This window comes from Leucoraja erinacea, chromosome 1 (genome assembly GCF_028641065.1).
Source record: "Leucoraja erinacea ecotype New England chromosome 1, Leri_hhj_1, whole genome shotgun sequence".
Lineage (NCBI taxonomy): Eukaryota > Metazoa > Chordata > Chondrichthyes > Rajiformes > Rajidae > Leucoraja > Leucoraja erinaceus.
The window spans coordinates 74716006-74737039 of record NC_073377.1 but is presented as its reverse complement, the minus strand read 5'-3'; the positions used below and the strand labels follow the sequence as shown (position 1 = coordinate 74737039).

The window sequence follows — 21034 nt, the reverse complement described above, 5'->3', positions numbered from 1 at the left end:
CAATCAGCCAGTGATTGGTCAGCATGACGTTGGTTGATATCTGCTGGAGAGAAAGTGCTGATTGGTCGGCGGACGATGCGTTGGGCGCTGATTGGTCAACGGGCGAGGAGGCTGGGTTCTGATTGGCCGGTGGGTAGTGCGGGTGCAGCCGTGCAGTGTCGTGACGGCGAGCAGAGAGGAGAGGAGTGGCCGGGAGCAGCAGTTGAGAGATCACGGGATCAGCAGCTGAGAGAGGCCGGAGAGCAGCAGCTGAGAGAGGCCGGAGAGCAGCAGAGGAGAGGAGTGGCCGGAGAACGGTAGCGGAGAGGAGTGGCAGGGGATCAGCAGCGGAGAGTGTCCGGGGATCTGCAGCGGAGAGTGTCCGGGGATCAGCAGCTGAGAGTGTCCGGGGATCAGCAGCGGAGCAGCGGCCGGGGATCAGCAGCGGCATGACCACCAATGATGATCTTGACCGGGCGATCGTGCAATGGTTGGAGTGGGACAAGGTGAGGAGGCCGGGTCTGCTGTGGACGGTGTGCGGGCTCCGGGCGAGGCAAGGTGAAGTGAACGAGTCTTCCTGCACCGTCACCGTTCAGAAACATTCTGGGAACACCTTCGTTTCTTTGGATGTATTTCCTATCGCAAACTGTTGCCTTCCACCTCGCACTTGTCCAACTGCCATCTATTCTTCCTAGCAATTAATCTCTATTTCCGAGATATGGTTTATTTCCCCTCTTTTATGTCGGTAGTAGATGCAAATCTTTGAAGTCCCTTCACTCCAAAACAAATATGTGGACAAATGGTGGGAACTTTTCTCATCTCTGGCAAGCGTCCACTTATTAATCTGAATTCACTTCCATGTTTTCCCACTAATTTTCAATTAAACGGTCAACGGCTTACTCCTGCATTGAAGGCATGAGTTTGAAGGTAAACAGAAGGGAACGATGGTCAATGTGGTTTGTAACCATGGCAATTTGGAAGTGCTTGACTTCAAAAAGATTTGATACATTTCCAATATTAAATGGAGTTTATTGAGGAAGGAAGCAGTTTTATGATAGTTCTGCTGATGATCTATTCTATGCCTTTATTCCTAGAAAGTGTTAATTGTTAGGGTAGGTGCTGTGAATGTTACCAGTATTTTCTGCTTATGTATTGTATATGCACTGTATCTAAGATCAGAGATTACACTGGTTAGAATCTTACAATCAAAGACATTTTATTAATTGGGATGAATGAAAGCAGGAAAAGGGTTGGTCACTATTTATTCCATAGTACCCTTTACTGTGAATACTGCTCATCATTTCTATCACTAAATTAAATTAGTGTTAGTGAATTAAAGGAACTATGCTTGCATTTGTTTATAAAGAAACGTGGATAGAATTTAGGGAATTCTGATTAATTAATAGGTTGCATGCTACTCTCATGCATGCTGTTGGGGTTAGAGTCATAGTCATATAGTGTGGAAACAGGCCATTCGGCCAAATTTGCCCTCACTGACCAAGATTCAAGATTCAATTTATTTGTCATTTGGACACCTTGAGGTCCAAACGAAATGCCGTTTCTGCAGCTATACATTACAAACAAATAGACCCAAGACACAACATAATTTACATAAACATCCATCACACCGCGGTGATGGAAGGCCAAAAAACTTACCTCTCCCCTGCCCCCTTTCCCCCCCCCCCCCGATGTCAGAGTCAAAGTCAAAGCCCCCGGCTGGCGATGGCAATTGTCCCGCGGCCATTAAAGCCACGCCGGGTGGTGCAAGGTCGCACACCGGGTTCTTGATGTTGGAGCCCCCGGCGTGCGCTTGCAGAGTCCCGCGGCCAGTCCAAGCCGCGTGGGGCGGTGATGTAAGGCCCCGCTCCAGGAGCTCTTCGACCCCGCAACTCGGGCGGGAGAAGTCGCCGTTGCGGGATCCCTGAAAAGCGGTCTCCCTCCAGGGACCTGCGGGCTCCCGGTGCTGCCGTCCGCCAGACCCACAGTTGCAGCCTCCGAATCTCCGGAGGTCGGGCTGCAGCAGTGCTCCACCACCGCTCCACCCGCTCCGCGACGGTGAGGTGAGTGAGTCGTCGGCACCAGAGCCCCTGGTCTTCTCCTGTTGGAGGCAGCTCCTCGTTGCAGCCCCAACGACAACGGAGACCCAACAAAGAAAAGGTCGTGTCTCCCGTGCAGGGAGAGATTTAAAAGTTACCCCCTCCCTCCCACACACACCCCAACAAAAAATAACAAAAACGACATAAAAACATAGACAAAAAATAATAAAAACGCAGACGGGCTGTAGAGGCCGGTGCTGACGAGAGTCGCACCGCCTACGGACCAACATGTAGCAATGTTACAAAATTTTGAGATTTAAAAAATCAAGTCTAATTTATCCCATCAGATAAAGCATAAAAATAAGTTTAATTTGACACCTAATTCACTTTCATATCTCAAGTATTTAAAAAGTTATGGCCATTTTCATACTCGGAAATTAGCATCTTGTTCCCTATTGATTTTCTATGGACATAACAAAAAAGCTGTGATCGTGTGCTGTCAAAAGGCCATAACCTTCTTAAAAATTAAGAGAACTGAATGAAATTTTCAGTTATCGTAGATTGAACCATTCTGAAACAAACATAAAATAATCTAACTTGGATGACCTGAAATTAAAGCATATAATTAGTTAGTTACCCAATTGTAGCTAATTTCAAACTTAAATTACTAGATCTAAACATCTATCCATTTCTTAATAAATGATTAACATTTTTAAATAGCCCAAGTGTCCAAATAATATTCATAAATAATTCACCATAAAACATGATTTTTAAATCTCATTTACATTAATTTATAGGCCAAATGGAAGGAATTTAGTGTTCAATTGCAGTAAATTAAAGTCCATTTTAAATCGGCTTTCTAGTGGGTTCCTGTGAACGCGCAGGTTTAGAACGTTCACATTGCGCCGGATTTGTGCCCTCAAATGCCCAGAAAAATACTGCGGGATATAAAGAGCCCAAAATGAACTACTCGCTATAGAAAACTTTATATACAGGGTTCTTAAGAAGCCCCTTTTAATGTAAAAATAAGGTACATACCTTTAATTGTTTGCTTTATAAAACCCTGGGGCTGCGAGAGGTCGCGGGTTTAGAGAGTGATTTTCAAACTACTATAACTATTATATAAGGCCATAAAAACTAATAATACCTTTTGCGACGGGGTCTTTCAGCGATTTTTTGTTAATGATTTACTAGGCTGAACATTTTCGATTGCAACAGCCTAGTAAAAATCGCGTTTTAAACCCGCCCCCTCTAAACGGCGCCAAAATCACACACACGGGTTGGGGCAGATGCTCAACGACGATTCAGGTAGGTTTTGCAACATACCTACAACATGTCCCAGCAACACTAGTCCCATCTGTCCATTTATGAATCAGATTATTCATAACCTTATATATAATTGACCTGGAATGAGCTTCCAAACAAATATCACTAAAATAGTTTATTTCCACTTCCATAACATAAATAGGAACATAGTCCATATTCCTGCAAACCAGTCCTATCCATGTACCTGTCCAACTGTTTCTCAAATGTTGAGATAGTCCCAGCATCAACTACCTCATCTGGCAGCGTATTCCATACACCCACCACACTTTGTGTGGAAAAAGTCACCCCTCAGATTCCAATTAAATCTTTTCCCCTTCACCTTAAACCTATATCCTCTGGTCCTCGATTCACCTACTAGGGCAAGAGACACTGTACACCTACCTGATCTATTCCTCTCATGACTTTATACACATCTACAAGATAAGACCTCATAAATCTTCTCTGTACCCTTTCCAGTTTGACAACATATTTCCTATAATAAAGAGCCCAGAACTGAACACAATACTCTAAATATGTTCTCACCAAAGTCTTGTAACAATTGCAACATGACCTCCCAACTTCTATACTCAATACTCTGACTGATGAAGGCCAATGTACCAAAAGCCTTATTGACCACCTTATGTACCTGCAACTCGACCTTCAAGGAGCCATGCACATGCACTTCTAGATCCCTCTGCTCTACAACACTCCCCAGAACCCTACCATTCACTGTGTATGTCCTGCCCGTGTTAAATTTCCCAAAATGTAACACCTCGCATTTCTCTTTATTAAATTCCATCAACCATTACTCAGCCCACCCAGCCAATCGATCAAGATCCTGCTGCAATTTTTCAGAACCATCTTCACTATCTCCAAAACCACCCACTTTTGTATCATCAGCAAACTTACTCATCTTGCCTTGTAGATCATGTGATAGGAGCAGAATTAGGCCATTCGGCCAATCAAGTCTACTCCGCCATTCAATCATGGCTGATCTATCATTCCCTCCTAACTTCATTTTCCTGCCTTCTCCCCATAACCTCTGACCTGTACTAATCAAGAATATATCTATCTCTGCCTTAAATATATCCACTGACTTGGCCTCCACAGCCTTCTGTGGCAAAGAATTCCACTGATTCACCACCCTCTGACTAAAGAAATTTCTCCTCATCTCCTTCTGTAAAGAATGTCCTTTAATTCTGAGACTATGACCTCTAGTCCTAGACTCTCCCACTAGTGGAAACATCCTCTCCTCATCCACTATCCAAACCTTTCACTATTCTGTACATTTCAATGAGGTCCACCTCATTGTTCTAAACTCCAGCGAGTACAGGCCCAGTGCCGTCAAACACTCATCATGGTTTAATCTACTCACTCTTGGGATCATTGTTGTAAACCTACTCTGGACCCTCTCCAGAGACAGCATATCTCTCCACAGATATGGTGCCCAAAATTGCTCACAATATCCTAAATACGGTCTGACCATCGCCTTGTAGAGCCTCAGCATGACATCCCTGTTTTTGTATACAAGCCCTTTCAAATTAAATGCTAGCATTGCGCTTGCTTTCTTTGTTACTGATTCGACTTGCAGATTAACTTTTTGGGAATCCTGCACCAGCACTCCCAAGTTTCTTTGCACCTCAGATTTCTGGTGTCTGTCCCCATTTAGAAAATAATCTACGCCTTTATTCTTACTAGCAAAAATCATGACCCCACACTTTGTGACATTATATTCCAGCTGCCACTTCTCTGCCCACTCTCCAACCTGTCCAAGACGGTAGGCGGCGCGACTCTCGTCAGCAGCGGCTTCTGTAGCCCGTCTGCGTTTTTATTATTTTTTGTCTATGTTTCTATGTAGTTTTTGTTATTTTTTGTTGGGGTGTGTGTGTGTGGGGGTGGGGGGTGGGAGGGAGGGAATAACTTTTAAATCTCTCTCTGCATGGGAGACCCGACCTTTTCTTTGTCGGGTCTCCGTGTTCGTTGGGGCTGCAACGAGGAGCGGCCTCCAACAGGAGACGACCAGGGGCTCTGGTGCCGACGACTCACCTCACCGTCGCGGAGCTAGCCGAGTCCGGAGCGGTGGTGGAGCGCTGCTGCGGCCCGACCTCCGGAGATTCGGAGGCTGCAACTGCGGGTCTGGCGGACGGCGGCACCGGGAGCCCGCGGGTCCCTGGAGGGAGACCGCTTTTCAGGGCTCCCGCAACGGCGACTTCTCCTGCCCGAGTTGCGGGGTTGAAGAGCTCCTGGAGCGGGGCCTGACATCACCACCCGTGCAGCTCGGAATGGCCGCGGGACTGTGCGAGCGCACGCCGGGGGCTCTAACATCAAGAACCCGGTGTGCGACCTTGCACCACCCGGCGTGGCTTTAATGGCCGCGAGACAATCGCCATCGCCAGCCGGGGGCTTTGACTTTGACTCTGACATCGGGGGGGGGGGGGGGTGCAGTGGAGAGATACGTTTTTTGGCTTCCATCACAGCGATGTGATGGATGTTTATGTAAATTATGTTGTGTCTTGGGTCTATTTATTTGTAATGTATGGCTGCAGAAACGGCATTTCGTTTGGACCTCAAGGGGTCCAAATGACAAATAAATTGAATCTAATCTAATCTAATGTTCTGCAGAGTCCCTGCTTTCTCTACACTTACTATCCCTCACCTATTTTCATATCATTCGCAAATTTAGTCACAAAGCCTTTAATTCCCTCATCCAAATCATTGATGTACAACGTGAAGAGCAGTGACCCAGCACCGAGCCCTGCGGAACTCCGCTAGTCACTGGCAGCCTACCAGAAAAAGCCCCATTTATTGCCACTTTGCCTTCTGCTATCCAGCTAACCTGATACCCATGCTAGTATCTGCCCTTTGATGCCATGGCCTTTCATCTTAGCAGCCTCCCGTCTCCCGAGTTTTCCCCTTGACTCGGAGAATTACAGTAATAGCCGTTCGTAGGTACTCGGGGCTATTTATTTAACTCATGGACATTTTCCAACATGTTGAAAAAACATCCCGACTTACCTGATGCCCCGGCTGGCATTACGAGCCGCTACGAAACATCTACGGATTCCTACGGGCTAGCTACCGACATTACCTGACATTACCCGAGTTCGAATCAAGGGGAAAACTCGGGAGAGTTCGCGAGTAACTCGGGAAAGTGGGACAGGGCCTTTAGTTAGCGGGACAGGCAGTATCTCTGGAAAGAAGGAATGGGCGATGTTTCGGGTCTGAAGAAGGGTCTCTACCAGAAACGTCACCCATTCCTTTTCTCCAGAGATGCTGCCTGTCCCGCTGAGTTACTCCAGCATTTTGTGTCTACTTTTGTAGTAAATTGTTTTCTTAACATATAAATTAATACTTTCTAAACGGTGTATCAAACCTGGGGTAACTCAGCAGGTCAAGTAGGCATCCCTGGAGAACATCGATAAGTGATGGTTTGGGGCGAGGCCCTTTTTCAGACTGTCTGAAAAAGGTCTTGACCCGAAACGTCACCCATCCATGTTTTCCAGGGATGCTGCCAGACCCGCTGAGTTACTCCAGCATTTTGTGTTCTTTTATGTGTTAACCAGCCTCTGTAGTTCTTTGTTTCTACCTTGTATGGAATGTTGACTCTTGAATTGATAATTGGTATTTTGTTTATCGAACATTTACAGAAGAATCACTGATATTGTTCTGTTACTAGTTAAAGCATTGCTTGATACTATTACCTAACACATTTTGAACCTTTTTAATGCTTTTCTAGAATCCTAAAACATTGGCAGAAGTCAGAAAGCAGAACTGTCAGGGGAACTTTGATCAGCTTGAAACATATTTTGGGTCCAGGATGCTGTTTGGAACAGCAGGAATACGGTCTGCCATGGGACCAGGATTTTCATGCATGAATGACCTGACCGTCATTCAGACAACTCAGGTAAGTTGTTTCCCATATGGTATTGACCTATAATATGCTCTATATAGTTTGGAGGTGACTTTTAAGTTTTAGAAGCATTTAGTCAGTTTGGAAGTGCATTGTCTGGGATATTTGTATTTCCTATAATGTGAAGCAATGAATCAATCAGATTTGACTTTCTGTGAAAGCCGGATTTGTGGCGAGATGACAAATTGCACTGATATTAATGAGTTGTTACAGTGTTTTAAACCTAATCCGTCACCTGATGTAAACCAGAGGTCTCTTCTGTCAGCTCAGTTGAATGCAAAATATTATTTGGCATTATTCTCAGAAATGTTGGCTGCTTCAGTCTGACATCATCAGCAGGATTAACAAAGCTGATTATTGATCACTAGGGCCAGGATTTTGCCATGAATGCCATGTGCCTTTTCATGCCTTTTTTGATGATTTCAGGAAGATAATGCCTTTTTCCCGATTGAGTGCCTAAATCAGATTTTTTTGCCATTTTAACGTAACTTACAAGAAGATTTACAGCACTAGGGTGAAACCCGGCTGTAATTGGGTGTTGTGGTGATTGGAGAGGGATGCGTGGGAAAGGGTCCAGTTTTTGCACACTGGAGTCATGCATTAAGTTGGTATGAAGTGAAGGATCTAGTCTTTTCAAACTGGAGTCAAGCTGTGAGTAGGTGTGAAGTGTTGGTTGGGGGTGGGGGTGTGGGGTACCAGGGTTAATAGAACCTGCAGTAGAACTCGTTCAGGTCATTGGTCAGCTGACGATTGCCCAAGGAGCGGGGGATTTTCCTCTTGTAGCTTGTGATTTCTTGTAAGCCCTTCCACACTGAAGAATAGTCATTTGCTGAGAACTTGCTCAACTTCTCAGAGTAGCTTTCCTTGGCAGGTCTGATTCCTCTTCTCAGCTTATACTTGGCCTGCCTATAGACGTCTGCATCCCCGCTCCTGTAGAATCTACCCCTGCAAGCGTCAAAATGCCTAAAGTCGTCAACGCCTTGTAAAAATCTGAACAATTTGGAGAGAGTGTACGGGAGTGATATATTCTCCACAGACAACAGTGTGCAGTTTTGCAAAGCATGTGAGAAAGCAATGAATCATGAGAAGAAATATCCGGAAGTGGTAGTGCATGTCGGCACAAACGATGTCGGAAAAAAGGGGATGAATATTCTGCAGCGTGACTTTAGAGAGCTCGGAAAAATGTTGAAAAGCAGGACCTCCAGGGTTGTTATCTCCAGTTTGCTTCCAGTTCCCCGTGCTGGAGAGAGCAGGAACAGGGAGATACAGGGCCTGAACGTGTGGCTGAGGAACTGGTGCACGGGGCAGGGATTTATATTCTTAGATCACTGGGATCTGTTTTGGGGTAAGGGGGAACTGTACAAAAGGGACAGATTGCATCTTAACAGGTGTGGGACCAGTATTCTGGCAGGCAGGTTTGCCACTGCTACACGGGTGGCTTTAAACTGAATAAGGGGGGTGGGGTGTTGAATGGGATAGTGGAGGATGGAGTTAAAGGGAAAGGGTTTCTTAAATGTGTGAGCGTAGAGACCGAGGGGTGTAAAATGAGGGTAGAAGCAATAGGTAGCAAGGTGAAAAGTAAAAGTGGCAGGCAGACAAAACCCGGGCAAAAATCAAAAAGGGCCACTTTTCAACATAATTGTATAAGGGGTAAGAGTGTTATAAAAACAAGCCTGAAGGCTTTGTGTCTCAATGCAAGGAGCATTCGTAATAAGGTGGATGAGTTGAATGTGCAGATAGCTATTAATGACTATGATATAGTTGGGATCACGGAGACATGGCTCCAGGGTGACCAAGGCTGGGAGCTGAACATCCAGGGATATGCAATATTCAGGAGGGATAGAGAGAAAGGAAAAGGAGGTGGGGTAGTGTTACTGATTAGAGAGGGGATTAATGCAATGGAAAGGAAGGACATTAGTTTGGAGGATGTGGAATCGGTATGGGTAGAGCTGCGAAACACTAAGGGGCAGAAAACGCTGGTGGGTGTTGTGTACAGGCCACCTAACAGCAGTAGTGAAGTTGGAGATGGTATCAAACAGGAAATTAGAAATGCGTGCGACAAAGGCAAAACAGTTATAATGGGTGACTTCAATCTACATATAGATTGGGTGAATCAAATTGGCAGGGGTGCTGAGGAAGAGGATTTCTTGGAATGTATGCGGGATAGTTATCTAAATCAACATGTAGAGGAACCAACGAGAGAGCAGGCTATTTTAGACTGGGTATTGAGTAATGAGGAAGGGTTAGTTAGCAATCTTGTTGTACGTGCCCCCTTGGGCAAGAGTGACCATAATATGGTTGACTTCTTCATTAGGATGGAGAGTGACATTGTTAATTCAGAAACAATGGTTCTGAACTTAAAGAAAGGTAACTTTGAGGGTATGAGACGTGAATTGGCCAAGATTGACTGGCAATTAATTCTAAAAGGGTTGACGGTGGATATGCAATGGAAGACATTTAAAGACTGCATGGATGAACTACAAAAATTGTTCATACCAGTTTGGCAAAAGAATAAATCAGGGAAGGTAGTACATCCGTGGATAACAAGGGAAATCAGGGATAGTATCAAAGCGAAGGATGATGCGTACAAATTAGTCAGCATACCGGAGGACTGGGAGAAATTCAAAGACCAGCAGAGGAGGACAAAGGGCTTAATTAGGAAAGGGAAAATAGATTATGAAAGAAAACTGGCAGGGAACATAAAAAACTGACTGCAAAGGTTTTTATAGATATGTGGAAAGAAAGAGATTAGTTAAAACAAATGTAGGTCCCTTGCAGTCAGAAACAGATGAGTTGATCATGGGGAACAAGGATATGGCGGACCAATTGAATAACTACTTTGGTTCCGTCTTCACTAAGGAAGACATAAATAATTTGCCGGAAATAGCAGGGGACGCGGGCCAAAGGAGTTGGAGGAATTGAGTGAAATCCAGGTTAGCCAGGAAGTGGTGTTGGGGTAAATTGAATGGATTAAAGGCCGATAAATCCCCAGGGCCAGATAGGCTGCATCCCAGAGTACTTAAGGAAGTAGCTCCAGAAATAGTGGATGCATTAGTAATAATCTTTCAAAACTCTTTAGATTCTGGAGTAGTTCCTGAAGATTGGCGGGTAGCAAACGTAACCCCACTTTTTAAGAAGGGAGGGAAAATGGGGAATTACAGACCAGTTAGTCTAACATCGGTAGTAGGGAAACTGCTAGAGTCAGTTATTAAACATGGGATAGCAGCACATTTGGAAAGTGGTGAAATCATTGGACAAAGTCAGCATGGATTTACGAAAGGTAAATCATGTCTGACGAATCTTATAGAATTTTTCGAGGATGTAACTAGTAGCGTGGATAGGGGAGAACCAGTGGATGTGGTGTATCTGGACTTCCAGAAGGCTTTCGACAAGGTCCCACATACGAGATTAGTATACAAACTTAAAGCACAAGGCATTGGGGGTTCAGTATTGATGTGGATAGAGAACTGGGTGGCAAACAGGAAGCAAAGAGTAGGAGTAAACGGGTCCTTTTCACAATGGCAGGCAGTGACTAGTGGGGTACCGCAAGGCTCAGTGCTGGGACCCCAGCTATTTACAATATATATTAATGATTTGGATGAGGGAATTGAAGGCAATATCTCCAAGTTTGCGGATGACACTAAGCTGGGGGGCAGTGTTAGCTGTGAGGAGGATGCTAGGAGACTGCAAGGTGACTTGGATAGGCTGGGTGAGTGAGCAAATGTTTGGCAGATGCAGTATAATGTGGATAAATGTGAGGTTATCCATTTTGGTGGCAAAAACAGGAAAGCAGACTATTATCTAAATGGTGGCCGATTGGGAAAGGGGGAGATGCAGCGAGACCTGGGTTGTCATGGTACACCAGTCATTGAAGGTAGGCATGCAGGTGCAGCAGGCAGTAAAGAAAGCGAATGGTATGTTAGCTTTCATTGCAAAAGGATTTGAGTATAGGAGCAGGGAGGTTCTACTGCAGTTGTACAGGGTCTTGGTGAGACCACACCTGGAGTATTGCGTACAGTTTTGGTCTCCAAATCTGAGGAAGGACATTATTGCCATAGAGGGAATGCAGAGACGGTTCACCAGACTGATTCCTGGGATGTCAGGACTGTCTTATGAAGAAAGACTGGATAGACTTGGCTTATACTCTCTAGAATTTAGGAGATTGAGAGGGGATCTTATAGAAACTTACAAAATTCTTAAGGGGTTGGACCGGCTAGATGCAGGAAGATTGTTCCCGATGTTAGGGAAGTCCAGGACAAGGGGTCACAGCTTAAGGATAAGGGGGAAATCCTTTAAAACCGAGATGAGAAGAACTTTTTTCACACAGAGAGTGGTGAATCTCTGGAACTCTCTGCCAAAGAGGGTAGTTGAGGCCAGTCCATTGGCTATATTTAAGAGGGAGTTAGATGTGGCCCTTGTGGCTAAGGGGATCAGGGGGTATGGAGAGAAGGCAGGTACAGGATACTGAGTTGGATGATCAGCCATGATCATATTGAATGGTGGTGCAGGCTCGAAGGGCCGAATGGCCTACTCCTGCACCTAATTTCTATGTTTCTACTGCTGGCTCCAATCGCAAATCTGAGTTTTCGGGTAATCTGTGCAAAGCATTCATTGATGCTGGAATTCATAGAAACATAGACATAGAAACATAGAAAATAGGTGCAGGAGGGGGCCATTCGGCCCTTCGAGCCAGCACAGCCATTCATTGTGATCATGGCTGATCGTCCCTTATCAATAACCTGTACCTGCCTTCTCCCATATCGCTTGACTCCACTAGCCCCTAGAGCTCTATCTCACTCTCTCTTAAATCCATCCAGTGACTTGGCCTCCACTGCCCTCTGTGGCAGGGAATTCCATAAATTCACAACTCTCTGGATGAAAAGTTTTTTCTCACCTCAGTCTTAAATGACCTCCCCTTTATTCTAAGACTGGCCCCTGGTTCTGGACTCGCCCAACATTGGGAACATTTTCCTGCATCTAGCTTGTCCATTGTGAAAATTGGAAAACAAATCTCTCAGAGGTTTTTTAGGGAAATACACAAAGGAACCTATACCGAGGGAGTCATCATTACAGACAAATTATGATGACAGCAACTTAAACATTGTGCAGAAAATTTGAGATGGTTGCATGCATCAAAATATGGATCTCAATAGACGAGACAAGCAATGCTGTGGGGAGATATGTTGCCAATGTGGTCATCGGTAAACTGGAGGGAGGTCAACCATCAAAGGAGTATTTCTTGACATTGGAAGTATTGGAGAAGTCAAAAAGGACAACTATTGCTCAGTTGTTTACATCTTCACTTGCTGTACTTTGTACTTAAAGTTTCTGGCGATGTAGGTAAAGACATACAAAGAAAATGTGAGAGGGGGACTTTAGCTAACAAAGATCTTGAAGAAGTACAAAACATAGCTAAATTTCTCAAAGGTAGTTGTAATGCATGAAGAGTTTGTAGCTTGTTTCTGGAATGCGCCAGTGACCTCAGCTGGGGTAGAAAGAAGCTTTTCACAACTGAAGCATATTCTATCAAACAGACGGCATAGTTTAACACCAGATAATTTAAAAGAAAATGCTAGTAGTTATGTGCAACCAGGCAATAATGTAGTATACCTTTATAATTATCATTTTTAACCATATTTTGGTGGTGGAAAAGGTCGTGCCTTTTTATGCCTTTTTGTCAATGTGCCTTTTTTGTAATTTTATTTTGCCTTTTTTCCTGCCTATTTCAGAGAATTTTAGCGCCTAAACATCCTGGCTGTATTGATCACCATGTTTTCTGTTTGCAAATCCTTGTGTGATTATCAGTTGCAAATGGTTTCACTTTTTTTTATAAAGCAACTTGAATTATTAACTGTATAATGATTTAGATTGTTATGCACTTTTTTTTTCTATTTCTTTGATTCACTGATCAATTGTAAGATTAATTAGAAACAGAATTTGGCATGAAATTAGCAACTTTCTCCCTTTGAATTGTCAGAGGGCCATGTTCAAGAGTGGTGCTAAAACTCACAAATCAATCCAACTTAAAACTAAAGAAGAAAATGAGACCGTTCAGTTTAAAAATGTCACATTCATTGGTAACTGTCAATCCGGTTTCCCTGCTAAAGCACTTGAAACACCCAGTCTAACTATAGAAATATTCCTGATTTCTCTTCATCTTTAGAGATATAATGTGGAATTCCACCAGGGGGCGCCACGTGATTGCAGCCTCGCCAATGGTCTCTGTCTTTTTTTGTTATTTTTAGTGTGTTTTAAAAGTTTGTTTTAATGTTCTCTGGGTTTTTTTATGTGGTGGGAGGGGGTCGGGAGACACTTTTTTCAATCTCTTGCCTTGCCGGAGATGCAATAGTTTTCCAGATCGTATCTCCGGTCGCTCTGCGGCCTAACATCGTGGAGCTGGGGGTCTTGCGCAGGACTGACTTTGAGCACCACTGCGGGGACGTGGACTTACCATCAGAGCCGATCCCTTGCCTGGGATTTATGCTCCAACTGTGGCCTGCGGATTTCACCATTGAGGAGCTTGCAGTCTTGGGTGGAGACCGATGTTGGGAAGCTCCAAATGAAGCAGAAGATTCGACCAGTCCCGACCCGGGGTTAGATCGCCCATCGCGGGGGAGCTGAGATTGTCCCATCAACAGAAGGCTCGAGGCCCCTGACTATGGGAGGACATAGATGGGAAGAGATTATATTTTATTTCACCTTCCATCACAGTGAGGAATGTGGAGGAGTCACTGTGGTGGATATTTATGTTAAAATGTATTTTGTATGTTCTGTTACTTTTTATTGTTATGACTATGGCAAATAAAATTCCTTGTATGTTGCAAAACATACTCTGCTAATAAAGTATTATTATAATTATGAAACAGGCCCTTCGGCCCACCGAGTCCGTGATGATCAGCAATCCCTATATGCCAGCACTATCCAACGCACTAGGGACAATTCATAATCTTACTGAAGCCAATGAATCCATTAACCTGTACATCTTTGGAGTGTGGGAGGAAACCAGAGCATTCGATTAAAAACCATGTGATCACAGGGAGAATGTACAAACTCCATACAGGCAGCACCCAGTGTCAGGATCGAACCTGGGTCTTTATTGCTGTAAGGTAGCAACTCTACTGCTCTGCCACTGTGCCACCACATGTCTCATCCCAGCCTCCACTTGCTTTTCATGTTTTGTGTTGTTGGTGTTCCCTGCACAATAGTCTACCTATGTTTTAGTCTTTCCCTCTTAATCTGTGTACAAACAGCGTATCCCAGAAACCTCACGTGGTTACAATAGTGAAATCATCGAGTGACAGTGAAATCAACCTCTGAGTGTGGAAGTGTTATATTATTTACTTATAAGAGAGCAGGAAGGAAGTACTGATAGCTCAAATGTATTTATCCAAAGAGGAGGGTGAAGCTACTCAAAATAAGAGAAAAATACAGCTACAAAAGGGTAAAGTGGGAGTAAATACCAAATCGGGAGCAATTTTAAGTGACGATAATAGTATGATTCCAACAATAATAAAGTATGGACATTGGAAATCAAACTAAACAGATTCGGAAGTCAGCAAGAGACTATTATGGTGCTGCAATGAATTTGGTTGCAACATCAGCTGTGGTTTACTGCATTCAGTACGTAAGCTGAGGTGTTCTAAATATTCTGAACTGTTAATTTGTATGTTTTGCAATGTTATCTTTATGTAAATAGCACTGGAATTTTTTTAATCAATTACCGTCAGAATTAATTTTTAGCAGCCATGCATCATTTCCAAAGATAAGCTTGCATACTGAATGTAGAAGTCCTGTTGGAACTCATTTGGCTGCCCAATAATATTTTTTATCTCTTGCCAGGGATTGTGTCGTTACCTGGAAAAAACATTTTCAGATGTAAAAAACAGAGGTGTAGTGATTGGATTTGATGCACGTGCCCACACTCCCAGTGGAAGCAGTAGTCGAAGGTGAAGTTTACTTTAAGTGCAGGAATTAATTCATTTTCTGCATATATTCAATTTTCCATACATATGTGTTTAAGAAAATAACCTTACTTTTCAAAGAACTCCATCAATACAGTGACATGTACGGTGAACTGTTTTAAATATCTGGGAGTCCACATCTCCGAGGATATGACATGGGCATCACACGCCTCAGCACTCGTGAGTAAGGCAAGGCAGCGCCTTTACCACCTCAGCCAATTGAGGAAATTCACAGTGTCTCCGAGGATCCTCCAGTGCTTCTACGCAGTGGCGGTGGAAAGCATCTTGTCCGGGAACATTACCATCTGGTTTGGGAATTGCTCTGCCAAGGACAAGAAGGCTCTGCAGAGAGTAGTGCGTTCGGCCAAACGCACTATGGGAACTTCACTTGCCCCCCTGCAGGAACTATACAACAGGAGGTGCAACTCCAGAGCAAAGAAAATCATGGGAGACCCCTTCCACCCCTGTAACGGACTGTTCCAGCTGCTACGGTCAGGCAAACGCCTCCGTTGCCATGCGGTGATAATGGAGAGGTTGAGAAGGAGTTTCTTCCCAGAGGCAATTCGGACTGTAAACGCCTATCTGACTAGGGACTAACTCTACTGAACGTTTTTCCTTCCATTATTTATTATGTAAAAGAATATGTGTGTTATGATTGTGTTTATAGTTTGGTTGGTTGTTTTGTTGTTTGTCTTTTGCACAAAAGCCCGCGAGCATTGACACTTTCATTTCACTGCACATCTCGTATGTGTATGTGACAAATAAACTTGACTTGACTTGACTTGACTTGACTTGACTTGCATGGTTGTACACGTGCACAACCTTTTATCCGAAGATCCAAATAACGAAAACCTCCGAATAGCGACATTTTTTCAGTCCTTGAAGAAAGGTCCTTGAAAACGTTCACCGAGGGCGGCCCGCAGAGGTGACAGCGGAACCTCCGGTCGGTCCTCGAAGAAAGGGGAACTAAATCCCCATTCATAAAAGAGAAGGTGAGGGTATATTGCGCGGGAGGGTTAATAATTGACAATCTGCTGCTGCCTGCCCGCTGAGTTAAAAAGTTCCCACGGTAGACTCACGATACACAGTGTATCGTGAGTCTTGCGTGGGAAATGTTTAACTCGGCGTGCAGGCAGCAGCAAATTGTCGCTCCCTTCAGTTTCACCCCACCTACACCCCTCTGCTTCCCGGCCATGTGTGTGACCTCTTCCCTCTCCAGTCCCCCGCCCATTGCACCGGCGCGGGGGCTTTGCACTGTCTTCACGTTGGAGCCAGTGCCAGTCACCGGAGACGTCAGGACCAATGGGACACCGGCCCCCAGGCCCACTGCAAGCACGGAGAACCCAGAGACCCACAGCCAGCAGCAGCCCAGCCCCGTTCCAATTCCAGAGGAACACGCTCTCCGCTGTCCCCGTAGGGACAGAAGCTGATGGCTCGGGCTGTGACGTCTCCGGCCACCCCCCTGTACAGGAGCTGAGACTGGGAACTGTGGGGTTGTTTGCAGTTGCAGAGGGAGGGGGCAAGGGCGGTACAGTTCCCAGTCTCAGCTCCATTCCAGGGGGGTGACCGGAGACGTCAGGACCAACGGGACACCGACTGCAAGCACGGAGATCCCAGAGACTCATAGCCAGCAGCAACTCTAGCCCAGCCCCGCTCCAACTCCAGAGGAACCCAGGTTGCAGATGAGGGGGGCGCAGCTCGGGCTGTGGGCGAACTGCCACTTGTCGCTGTAGCGGCGCATCGGGGAGCGGGTTCTTGTTGGTCCTGACGTCTCCGGCCGTCCTCCTGGACAGGAGCTGAGAGACGTCAGGACCACCAGAAGCCGCTCCCCGATGCGCCGCTACAGCGACAAGTGGCAGTTCGCCCACAGCCCGAGCTGCGCCCCCTCATCGGGACACCGACCCCCAGGCCCACTGCAAGCACGGAGATCCCAGAGACTCACAGCCAGCAACAACTCTAGCCCAGCCCCGCTCCAACTCCAGAGGAACCCGGGTTGCGGATGAGGGGGCGCAGCTCGGGCTGTGGGCGAACTGCCACTTGTCGCCGTAGCGGCCCAACGGGGATCGGATTCCTCTGGAGTTGGAGGGACAGGGAGACACAGCGGCTTTTGAGAATGGTGGGCAATCACTTCCAAAGTTCTGCCCACACAGTCAGTACACCTCTCCTACACTTGTCTCCCGCACTAAGATCATCTCGCAGAGAATGATCCCAGCCTAACCCTCCCTATTCTCTCCTATTCTGCAAGAAAAAACTACATTGAAGACTCAAACTCGCGATCGAGTAACTGCCGGGATCGAGGCGCAAACTCGCGACCTTGCGGATACGAGCCGAGCACTCTACCACTGAGCCAGCCGTTAAAATCTACGCTAAAAATCTTCCATTCCGAAAGCCGAAAAATTCTGAATTACGAAAAGTGCCTGGTCCCAAGGCTTTCGGATAAAAGGCTGTGCACCTGTACCAGGTTTATCTTGGCCGCTGAAGCTCTGCAAATGAAAATCAAAACAAAATATCTGGTTATGCTGGCTGTCTGAAATAAAACTGTAATGCCTAAAATATTCAGTAGGTCAGGTAGGACTGTAAAGAGAAACACAGTTTGGATTTCAGGTCCCCGTGAACTGATCAATAGCACAGATGGATGACCCGGTCTGTTCTGGTATGGGCAAAATAAAAGCAAACAACCCAAAGAATTTGATATTGAGTCCAGAAGGCTGCAACAAGGTTGTGGAACTGCAATCGCCCCAATTAGGCATGTTTCAGACTTTCAGATGCAATATTATGAATGTGTGGGAAGCCATAGATGAGGTGGTCAGAATGGGAGTGGAATATAGAATTAAACTGAGAAGCAAAAAGAAGCTCAATTCACTACTACCGACTGAATGTTGCTGTTCTGAAAGGCAATTGCCCAATCTCTTTGTTTTCTGCAATGTAGAGGTCACATTATAAATATTGAATCCAGGCCATTGGACCAAAAGAGCAAAATACAACTTCATCTGGAAGAACAGTTTGTGAAAGAACAGGTATTAACATAGAAACATAGAAATTAGTTGCAGGAGTAGGCCATTCGGCCCTTCGAGCCTGCACCGCCATTCAATATGATCATGGCTGATCATCCAACTCAGTATCCCGTACCTGCCTTCTCTCCATACCCCCTGATCCCCTTAGCCACAAGGGCCACATCTAACTCCCTCTTAAATATAGCCAATGAACTGGCCTCAACTACCCTCTGTGGCAGAGAGTTCCAGAGATTCACCACTCTCTGTGTGAAAAAAAAAGTTCTCCTCATCTCGGTTTTTTAAAGGATTTTCCCCTTGTCCTTAAGCTGTGACCCCTTGTCCTGGACTTCCCCAACATCGGGAACAATCTTCCTGCATTGAAGCTACTGTGATTGAATGGAAAAGGGACATGAGGGTGGCAGGGACTTTGAAGATGGAAGAGCAGTCTAGGGGAGCATACTGACTAGAGTTCCTTCAAAAGAGTGGAGCAGGAGAAAGAGAATGTGGTGGAATCTCGTTCTCGCCTCGCAAACAGCTAGCAATGGCCTGTTTCCTTTACCATTGTTATTTTTTTGCATATCTTTCATTCATTTATTCTATATCTACATCACCGTCTATATCTCTTGTTTCTCTTTCCCCAGACTCTTAGGCTGAAGGACCATTCTTCAGACTAAGACTTGTTCATTGACTTCAGTTCAGCTTTCAATACAATAGTCCCCACCAGCCTAGCTGAGAAGCTGCTGAAACTGGGGCTTAACACTCCCCTGTGTGCCGGGGTCCTGGACTTTCTCAACGCCAGGCCTCAGGTGGTCAAGATGGGAAGACATACATCCAACCCCCTCATCCTGAACGTAGGATCCACCCAGAGTTGCGTCCTTGGCCCCCTACACACATGACTGTGTGGCCAGGCTCAGCTCCAACTCCATCATCAAGTTTGCTGATGACACTGGTGGTGGGCCTGATCTCCGATAATGATGAGAAGGCCTACCGGGAGGAGGTGGCTGATCTGGCACTCTGGTGTCAAGGCAACAGCCTCCTCTTGAATGTCACAAAAACTAAGGAGCTGATTGTGGATTTTAGAAGGGCACAACATCCGAGGACGTACACGCCACTGGAGATAAATGGGACTATTGTGGGTAGGGTGAGCTGCTTTAAAAACCTGGGAGTCCACATCAAAGAGGACCTGACATGGACAACACATACTGCCACACTGGTGAGTAAGGCAAGGCAGCGCCTTTACCACCTCAGGCAGCTGAGGAAATTCAGAGTCTCTCGGAGGATCCATTAGTGCTTCTACTCTGGGGCTGTAGAAAGCATCTTGTCCGGCAACATCACAAACTGGTTTGGGAACAGCTCTGCCCAGAACAGGAAGGCTCTGCAGAGAGTAGTGTGTTTGGCCAAATGCACTATGGGAACTACGCTCGCCCCCTGCAGGACCTATACACCAGGAGGTGCAGATCCAAAGCCAGCAACATTATGGAGGACCCCTACCACCCCAGCAACGGACTGTTCCAGCTGCTACGGTCAGGCAAATGCCTCCGCTGTCATGCTGTGAGAACGGAGAGGATGAGACGGAGTTTCTTCCCACAGGCCATCAGGACTATAAACTCTTATCTCACCAGGGACTAATTTACTGTTGTGTTGTGTCTCATAGAAACATAGAAATTAGGTGCAGGAGTAGGCCATTCGGTCCTTCGAGCCTGCACCGCCATTCAATATGATCATGGCTGATCATCCAACTCAGTATCCCGTACCTGCCTTCTCTCCATACCCCCTGATCCCCTTAGCCACAAGGGCCACATCTAACTCCCTCTTAAATATAGTCTCATTTTTGTCTCATAACAAAATATTTTCTAAAATGTAAATACTGATTCTGGTCTATTCTGTTCTGTATTTTTTGCACAATCTGCAGGCATTGCATGTAATTTATTATCTAGTTCACATTTCACCTTTTGCCACATGTTTGATTGAGACAATAGTATGATTGTGTAAATGTTATCCAGTATGATTATCTAAATTATTTCCTATTGACTTTTACCATTAATAAAATTACCTTAGTAATTAGTTTATATTGATACAAAGTGGGTATTTTTGAATTGGGTATTATTTTAAACTGTGACATTTGAAATGGGTTTAAGTCTTCTAATTAAAGGTTAACATTTATCAAAAGTGATTATCTGCTTAGCGTTTTAAAATACTATGTTAACCTGTTTTTGTGACTTTCAGATTTGCCCAATATGCTGCCACTGTTCTGATCAGCCAGGGTATTCCTGTGTACCTTTTCTCTCAGATTACCCCAACACCATTTGTGGTATGTTTTCATTTAATTTGTGCATGTTCAATGTGTATGTATCTTGTTCTATCTGATACTCCCAACTTTTTTTGGTTTTGAATGAAGTTTGACAGGACATAGTAGTTTGAACCATTCTTCTGTCTTGATTTAAATTATAATAGTTAATATTTTCTAAGTAACATGATTTTTTTTAATTGTTTGACCTCGCATGCAAACATGAGCTGCTGAAAGGGAAAATGTTTCATTGAGTGGAGAGGTCAGAATGAAAAGTAAGCAGGCAGTGGAGAGCAAGGTTTTGAATTAACAAATAGGAAAGGATTGTCGGGATGTTTTACAGCTATTGGTGTAGAATATGAACAATAGAATGGATAAATGAAGGGATTGGATTAAAATATAGCAAGGCTTGAGTTGCTTTAATGGGGGACTATAAGAATAATTGGATTAAGTTGACCCATTCATAGATTGGTCACGACTTTCATCTTAGGTTTTTCCAGTTAACGTAGGGGTTAACAATACCAAATGCCATTGATTGCATGACAAGTGGGAAGTTGGTCATG

General features: G+C 45.0%; 1 protein-coding gene across 3 annotated transcripts in view; it reads left to right on the top strand.

Annotated features, from left to right (window-relative positions):
- The first annotated feature begins 246 nt into the window (after positions 1-246).
- The window catches only part of pgm2 (phosphoglucomutase 2), a 66196-nt gene continuing 45408 nt past the window's right edge, over positions 247-21034 (top strand). The window contains exons 1-5 of one of the 3 annotated variants that reach the window (XM_055637725.1): positions 251-328; positions 377-485; positions 7057-7224; positions 15070-15176; positions 20411-20495. In XM_055637725.1, coding sequence (XP_055493700.1) covers positions 429-485; positions 7057-7224; positions 15070-15176; positions 20411-20495 — 417 coding nt within the window. In that variant the 5' untranslated portion in view covers positions 251-328; positions 377-428. Of the gene's footprint in view, positions 538-7056; positions 7225-15069; positions 15177-20410; positions 20496-21034 lie in introns of all 3 variants that reach the window. The other 2 variants (XM_055637717.1, XM_055637733.1) reach the window with 2 other exon arrangements.